The 8,708-nt window shown below is 37.7% G+C and overlaps 1 protein-coding gene across 1 annotated transcript; it reads right to left on the reverse strand.

Moving 5' to 3' along the window:
• Positions 1 to 2,113: 2,113 nt before the first annotated feature.
• Positions 2,114 to 6,265, reverse strand: ctsla (cathepsin La). The gene is made up of 8 exons (XM_088629053.1): positions 6,201 to 6,265; positions 5,672 to 5,807; positions 4,897 to 5,019; positions 4,578 to 4,736; positions 3,974 to 4,198; positions 3,455 to 3,623; positions 3,108 to 3,225; positions 2,114 to 2,560 (listed from the first exon to the last, which is right to left on the reverse strand). The coding sequence occupies exons 1-8, from the start codon at positions 6,248 to 6,250 to the stop codon at positions 2,461 to 2,463; spliced, it is 1,080 nt and encodes a 359-aa protein (XP_088485179.1). The 5' UTR covers positions 6,251 to 6,265; the 3' UTR covers positions 2,114 to 2,460.
• Between the last annotated feature and the right edge of the window lie 2,443 nt (positions 6,266 to 8,708).

Below are 8,708 nucleotides of genomic sequence, written 5' to 3' on the forward strand. Positions count from 1 at the left end.
TTGGTGCTTTAGGTGTTTTTTGATTGGGAGGTGAATGGATATTTTACATTATGTGCACAACAACAATAAAATGAATAATGATTTCCTGTTTGGTAACTGAAGAATTATTTTAGTGCTGGGAAGTGACAAAATGCTGTTTTTAGATGGCACCAATTAATCAATGTCTTATTTTTTTTAGCTATATTACAACTAATTTAACTACTGCTTTAATTCTTAACTAGTACCTAAAACACTCTTTTCATAGTTAAAACAGCTTTAGAATAACTGAATTTCTTTTTTTTCTTTTATACACTGGGAAAAAAAAGTTGGTTACTAAGGGACTTATATACATTACCTGCTGTTAGATTTCCATATTCTTTAAGATAAAGAGCTGGTGCTATAAGCCTTTTCCTTCCTATCTACAGTAAAAACCCAACTGTTCTCTTGTCACGACTTAAACCAGTTCATTAAATAAGAACTTTACTGCTTCTGAACACCTCAAATTTAACTGTTCAGGAAAATCAGTTGTGTTTTTTCTTGCAATATTAGTGCAACTGAAAATTACCTTTGCAAATAAGAATTGCTTGACTTCCAGTGCTTTCTGATTCCAATTTTCCTTACTCTTACTGCTTTAACAATAGTATTAGAATGTTTCCTATGATATGGTAAAAAACATGCATTCTCACAGCACCATAGCTGTTGCAACAGGAAATTCCATGTAGCATCATGAACAATTCTAAACATGTTCTATTAATCATTTTTTTCTTCTTTTTCGCCTCAGACATTTACAAGAGTGGGCAGGTATTTCAAAGAAAAAGAAACCCAACTAAGTACCCTAGTCTAGAATTGTACCTTTTATTTATTCACAAGATTTTAAATGAAAACATTTTGATGTTAATACAAGGTTCTTAAACTTTAAAGTTGGAAGAAAGTTAAGTCAATCAACACTTGGTAAAAAACCATTTAATCTCAGAATCAATATTTCTCAGGTAACATTTACTAGATTTAAAACTTAAATTAACAGAAAAAATGGTACTTGAGAAGTTGATTTTCTTCCAAGTTCGAAATATAAGTTACCAAAGCAAGCCAGTTATTAATTGACTAGCAGTTTAATAGTCTCCAAATGTATTCAACTGGAGTTTAACAAAGTTAGTTACTAAGTAGGTAACTGCATCAGCACACACAAGATGCAAACGAACAAGTAAAGGTTTATACAATGCATAAAGATCTGAAATTAAAGGAGTCTGTCCTCAGAAGCAGAGACGGCTAAAAAAAATAAAATAAAGACACTCTAGCTTGAATGTGGTGTTCATCATTACATTCAATGCAGAGCAAACAGCTGTTACCAGGAAAAGGACAATTTACACTAGCAGGTTTTGAAAGCTAACCCACTCCCATAGATACTTGTGGGGCATACAATCTCCAGACTGCATTTAAGGCTGATCTCAATGGAGTATCTTCAGCCTGTTCCATAGCAACACAAAAGGTAAAATTGGTAAAGCAAGTAACTACTTGGCTTTGTATTCAAAATGGCACCAGGTGATGTAGGTGGACAACAATTCCAGGACCTATTTTGCATTAGGGTGCCTTTGCCCCTTCAGCTCCACTAAAGAGAGCTCAGCAGTGAACAGATTCCAAACTCCACAAATTCATGGCCCAAAACTTATTTCTTCTCTCATACACTCACATGGTGGCATACGCTTATTGTGTGGTCCAACATTTATCACAGGCTTAACACCTGCAACTATACAGGGTTAGGAATAGGACATACAATCTCTAGAGGTGCTGTATGCTCACTGAACTAAAGACCAATTTCCAGGGGATCACATTTGAACCCTAACTTTTTGGCAGATATTATGGTTAGACATGGAGTACTAAAGATCATGAAGGTCTTTAGTTGCAAAATAGACACCAGGCAATGGCAAGTCAGGTTGTGTCCGTTTTTCGGTCTTCAGTATAACGGAATTGAGGGAAGCCTGCATCAGGAAATAATTGCCAAAGTACGTATCCAAAGGGTCTCTGCAGCTGCTGTAGCACAATAATCCCTTTTCACTTCTAGCATGCAACAGGAAATACACTTAAACCTTGTGAATTTGTAAAACTGAATGAAGAACAAAAAGATACCACCAAGCAATTCATGGTAAAACTTTATTGGAACACACAAGTACAAAACATTCATTCTGTACACTGCACAGAATGGAAAAAAAAACTGACAAAAGATCTGTGCACTGTGAAAGAGACCGCCGTCATCTCCACTAGGACCTCTATAATTTACAAGACAAAAAACTGAAAGAATCAAGTTTAAAAAAAAAAAATCACTAAAACAAGCAGCATTGCAACAATGCCCTGGGATAATTTGTAAAATCACCAGAAGGTAAGATATGGTTTGTGGTTTGTCCAAGCCTCATTAAGGCTGTAAATAACACCATGATCCTTTGAATCTTGCAAAGATTGTTTAAAACTCAGCTTGCCTCACATAGATCACACCAGTGGGTAACTTGCAGCTGTAGCAATTCCACAGTGATTGTTTCGGTCTTTAGCCATGTAGATGTAGCCTTTGTTGCCCCATTTATCACTCCAGCTGTGAACAAAAAGGAAGCAGGTTAGCACTGTGCTCAATCATGTATAGGAACCAAAAAAAAAAAAACAAACAAACAACGTTTTGGCCATGGAGCCTTCTTCAGGTGCGAGGGCTTACACTTGAAGAAGGCTCCACGGCCAAAATGTTTTTTCTTCTTTTTTCAGCATGAAATAAACCTATTACTTCTTTTGCAGCCTACACATGCTGACGCAGCTACCCACCTGAACTACTCAATCATGTATATATGTCAACTGCCATTGCTTGGGGAGCTCAGGACCCTCTATTATTTTAGTTAGCATTGAAAAACACTGAAGGATTCCAATTTTGTCTGCCCTCAATGCTAAATGCAACCCCCCCCTCCAAGTAGACATACAATCTGCCATAAAGCAATGTGAAAGAATGAATCAATCAGCTCTTAACCACTGAAACAAGCCAGGTAATAGTGAAGGATACTTTCCACAGTGCTATTCACATGCAGCCAATTCCAATCCATACTTGGCTTCAGAAATACTCAACTGGGTTAAGGGGTTTGGAGTGCATCATTTACCTGTTCTTCACAATCCAGTATTTCTTTCCATCTTCATCTTTTCCTTCAAATCCATAGCCTACAGCCAGAACACCATGGTCCAGATCTTGACTGCTGCATTCTTTTTCATAATAGATACCTGAAAAGAACAATTAGGACATATTGGATGAAAAAGTACTAAGCACTCGACCAGCATAAGCTCTGTAGCATATATATATATATCTATCTATCTTTGATTTATGTTACAAAATGTGGTTCAGCCGCATTAAATATTACACTTGTGGGGGGGGGGGGGGGGGGGGGGGACGTTTCACATACTCATGCTTACTTTAATTGGATCTAATTTAGACATCGGTGACTTTTCTTACCAGACTGATAGAACTGGAAGGATTGATGGCCAGCATCAATAGCAACAGAAACTGGCCCAAAAGCAGCCACTGCCTTCATTAGAGCATGCTCTTTACCACTGGGAATGTCCACAAAGCCAGTGTCATTGACAGCGCTGTTCTGTGGATCATAACGACAGGGCTGGTCATCCTATGGAAAAAAAAGAAGTGAAGATCATGCATCATGAAGGCTGAGAATATCATTAGCACTGCATCTGCAACCTTTATTCAACAAGAGAAAATTTACAAATGTGAGCCGAGTTCCAGTGTCATAAAGCAAGAGTAAAGGTGATCAAACCTCACAAACATATCGAGAGTAAACATTTTTTCAGTAAAGCAGTAAGGTGGCCTGAACTTTACCGTTTGTAAGAATCTTTTATAAACTGCCCCTGTAACAAACCATAGTTTTACAGAAATAGGGTGATGCAAAGACTGTAGATATAATATAGTCACACTTGATGGCTTACATATTTTATGAAAGAAGGTTACAAGAACACTTACAGTTCCAATGTATGGGTAGGATTCCTCAGAATCCAAGCCACTGTTGTCCTTGACATACCGAAAGGCCTGATCCATGAGACCACCATTGCAGCCCTCGTTGCCCTCTGGACGAGAGCAGTCCACAAGGTTCTGCTCACTCAGAGAGACCAGCTTTCCAGTCTTCCTGAACTGCTGGCCTTCCAAGGCACCTGTAGCACTGAATGCCCAACAGGAACCACACTGACCCTGGAAGAAAATACATGGGGCATTTTAAAGACTACAGCTGCAACACAAACCAAATTTTTGATACGTAGGCATATGGGTCCCATCTTTACAGATCACACTCCTAAACTGATTTCCATTTCTGCTTCTTAACACAAGGATCGAGAAAATGCACAAAAGATGTGGAATTGTAACCATTAAGAAAAGACCTTGGGTATTTTCTAAATACAATTAAGTACCCTTATCTTTAGGCCATTGCATCTGGTTTTGTATACGTTTCAGATTTTAAAAAAAAGCATTGATACTGTAACCATATTACAGCAGCATTTCAAGTCTGCTTTAATAGTAAAACGGTAGCTACAGTATTTGGTCTTTAAGGAGGAAAGACATGCAAGCTCCTTACCTGATCCTTCACTGGAGTGACATACCCTTTCTCTCTCCAGTCAACCTGGCGGGGGGCTTCCAGGAAGTTGGGTTCAAGGAACATGGAGCCCTTCAGCTTTCTCTCCACAGATGGCTTGCGTTTGTATCCATTCATCAGCTGTCTGAACTCCTCAGTTGTCTGTAGAGCAACCAGAAAGATCTCTTTCAGGGTTTACCATACGAGGCGGACAAAACGTCTACATGGGCAGAAATTCAGATGTACAAGAAATATACATTCACAAAATGTTAAATACCAGCAAAACACAGAGATCCACACACACAAAATTCAAATTCCTTACCATATCACCAAAGTGGTTCATCCCCAGCCTAAACGAGTGTTTGCCCAGCGAATGTTCAAGATTATGCAACTCAATCTTTTTCAAGTTCTTTTCCCAGACCACTCGCCTCCAACCTTCTTCTTTCTATGAAAAGACAGAAAACAGTGAGGTTTAGTAGTTATTAATGCCTAACTGGGAATCATGTGAATTGTGGAGACCCAGTAAGTTCAGTAGAATACCCATTTTACACATTTGAAGTAATTCATTGTTTTGCAGCATTATTTTACACCAAGCCTGCAAATAACATCACAAGTCTAAGCAGCAGAATGAAAAGTACACACTGCAATACTGATCTGCTTAACTAAATCCTTCTCTAGGAAGGAATTAAATATTCAGATTGTAATTTAAGTTCAGGACCACTTCACCAGATTCTCCAACAGTGTGAAATGTAAGCGCTTAGCAGGAAAGATTTAACCACACTACTGAGAATAGCATAATTCACAAGCAAAATGGCTATAAAAATACTGGAGTCTACCCTAAAGAAAATGGAGCAATAAGAAGAATAATGAAAATCTGTGCTAGTGCTGTAAAAACTAGTTAGACCAAATCCCACCTTGAGAATTTAAACAAGTCTGTTTTACAAATCATATCCAATCATTGGAATTGGAACTGTAATGGAACCGAGATGGGGACAATGTAAAGCTAGGCAGAATAAAAGTTACTAAAAAAATTGAATAAAGAGTTTTTATCGCCACATTTGCAATTCCTTCACATTTCCATGCCTGAAAAATCTTACCTCATGATATTTTTTACTGTGCCAGTTCTTCCAAAGTTCCCAGTGCTCATCCAACTGAGGGTCTAGACTTGGAGCGGCAGAGACCGCGCTAAAGCACAGCAAAAGGAGACTCAGATCTAGATGCATGGTGAAATATCTGGGGAAGAGGGAGAAAAACAAATTAGCTTTCGCATAAAACGAACACGTTGGTCTTTTGAAAGACCAACCTTAAGTTACCTGAATGTTAACGATGTATTAGTGTATGCATTATGAGGCCGAAATATACGGCAGAAGTATACAGGATTTTATTTAAAAAATAATCGTGCGTTCCAGGCAAAGTTTAACTGAAGTGATCCATTTAACACGCACGCAGAATGAGAACTGGTCCCAATTGATAAACCTATCTGTAACAAACAGGAATCTACAAAGCACCTTGGGGGGGGGGGGGGGGGGGGGAATTTGGGAGGCACTCAAATAGGACGGCTTCAGGCCGAAGCAAAAATGCAACAGAACAAAATGCCAAATTTAACCAGTAAGAAATGCGCAATACCTAGGTTTGTATTTTTGTGCGTTTACTGTAAAACCACGTCGCGAGCCCATCTATTAGATGACTCAGACAGAGGCCTCTTTCCTAGGAACAGCTTGTTTTTGTTCAGCCACAGATCACGAGATCGGGCGTTCCCAAGCAGCTGGCTGAATCATTTCCCAGGGAACAAAACCTGAAGTCACTTCCAAACGCAACCCGAAAAGGAAACCGATACGAACTATCAGCTTCAATACACAACAGCGCGTGTAGCCGGTAGTTGTGAATCGTCTAAAGTCACGTATTAATTTTAATTAATGACAATGCATTGCCTTCAAGATTACAGCCACCAACGAACTGGCGTCCGAAACAACTGCATACCCAACAAAGCCATCCCGACATATACAATAAAGGAATACGTACACATTAAGAGTCCGATTCATTATCTCAGAGTAATGAATTGAACATTCTACAATACTATGTACGTGACCAAATTGTAATTATGCTTTAGCACGTTGTATAGAATCCACTGATCTAGTAATTATAAATGTTAATTCGGCTCAAGTCATTTGAAAACACCTAAACGCAACCTGAAAAAAAAACGTTTAGGCCAAATTCATACAAGGAATTACAAAAAAATAAAATAAAGCTTATTTAAAATTTGAACCACTCACCTCTCCTTTACAACGTTGAGAATGTCCTGGTTTGTACACACTGCAACTTTATACAACGAGTTTGCACACAGCTCAGCTGCTGGATTCTCTCATTGGCTGGAAGATCCTTATCCTCCAGCAGGATCCACCCCCGACCCCCTTCCCCGCACGTGATTTCACTTCACGTGACGAACTGTGTCCCACACTAAAGCTGCTATCTTTTGGGAATGTTTGATTTGGGGGGGGAGAGAGACAGGAAAAATATAACACGGGAAACGAAAACGCTTCCTCGTTTATATTATAATTGAAATAACCTCTGATTATAATTTAATGGAGGTTTCAAGTCTGTATATATACAATATGCAAATATTATTTATAATAATTAACACGATTTAAAGTAATTATAATGTATTGTTTCAAATCTTATTTTTAAAACTGTCATCGCAAGTGAAGGAAAAATGCTATCACTCCTGCAGGGTTTTCTTTTTAATACGCTGTGTGATTCAGTGAAGAAAATGTGTTCATGTATTAGTTAATAGGAAAACAATCACTTCATCCTCCATGTAATAACACCTTAAGTTTTGGGTGCGATCTCCATGTGACGACCATCACATGGTTTAGGTTGAGAAATGTAGCCACGTCGTTGATTCGGTTCAGAAAACCAAACGCCAGCAAGAACATTTTCTTCAAATCACTCTATCGTGTTATAATTACATTACTACATTTAGAAATGCAGTTAGTGGAATAACCCTTAGCTAACTATTCAGTGACTGAAAGCTGTTTAGGATTAAGTTGCTTTGAGAGTTAATCTTTGACAGGCATATTTCAAAGTTTTCTCAAAGCTACACCCTTATTTGCCCTTCTTTTTCTGAAAACTGGTGAAAATGTTCAGTAACATTCCTATGGAAGCAGTGTGGTAGACCTATAAAAAAAGATTTTGAGAAATACATCAGCCTTTCATTTTACATATCACTGTAATAAAACCTTATTTCTTCTGGATATTCTGGTAATTGAACACATATTTTAATGTTTTACATTCATAACACAATTAATAGTGGGCTTCTACTATTCGTTTATGCACAGATATTTGGACTCTCACAGACATTTAACTAAATCTCACAAATATATTTAAAAGGAGAATTTTGTGCCATACTGTACAGCACCTATTCTGATGACATGTTCTTAGATTTTGATGAAGTGGCAACAAGAACATGTTACATGTGTTGCTTTATTAGTGATTCTAGAAATAACAGAATTTTAAAGATATACACAACAGAAAACCAACTAGTCATTTTTATTATGTTTCTTTAAACTTCCAGCTATTAGGATCCTGAAACTGCTGTTTGAGAGGCATCACGTTGGCATTCCTTGCAACAAAAGCTGTTTTGCATTAAGCTAAAGTGTTTATACTGAAAGATTAACTTTTAGATGAGATACAGTACAGTATTAATGGATTGAATAGTAACATTTTCTATTTCACATTGTTAAAAAACATTAAGCAAAATCTTTATAGATCCCCTCACACAAGGTGGCATAATTTCTTGATAAATCGTTTTCATTTTGAAGAAAAACTACAGCTTTGCATTTGGTTCCCAGATGTTTGAGAATTCTGTTGGCAATGCAACTGGAAATGTGCTCATGCAACTTCTTGAGCAACTTCTGACAAGGAAATGACTTCTGTTCTTTTTAGGTCAATACCTAACAGTTCAGCATCTCCTGTAGTGTGATTATGAGTAATGGTAACACACTGTACATTACTAATACCAACACTCCTGCAAATACAATTTACATTCCCAAAAGAATGTAAGCCAAGGTTTTCAATTTAACTTGTAAAATGCCCAGACTTCATTTTCAAGTGATGTAAGCAGATGTGACAGGTACT

This window comes from Lepisosteus platostomus, chromosome 4 (assembly GCF_059453375.1).
Source record: "Lepisosteus platostomus isolate fLepPlt1 chromosome 4, fLepPlt1.hap1, whole genome shotgun sequence".
Taxonomy (NCBI): Eukaryota; Metazoa; Chordata; class Actinopteri; order Semionotiformes; family Lepisosteidae; genus Lepisosteus; species Lepisosteus platostomus.

Bases quoted from the DNA above. Each gene is read 5' to 3' on its own strand.
- ctsla (XM_088629053.1), bottom strand. From the start codon at position 6,250: ATGGGCTCGCGACGTGGTTTTACAGTAAACGCACAAAAATACAAACCT. The intron at 4,737-4,896 runs GTAAGGAATTTG...GTTGCTCTACAG, and splicing joins TGAACCACTTTGGTGATATG to ACAACTGAGGAGTTCAGACA. The intron at 3,624-3,973 runs GTAAGTGTTCTT...TTTTTTCCATAG, and splicing joins CCTACCCATACATTGGAACT to GATGACCAGCCCTGTCGTTA.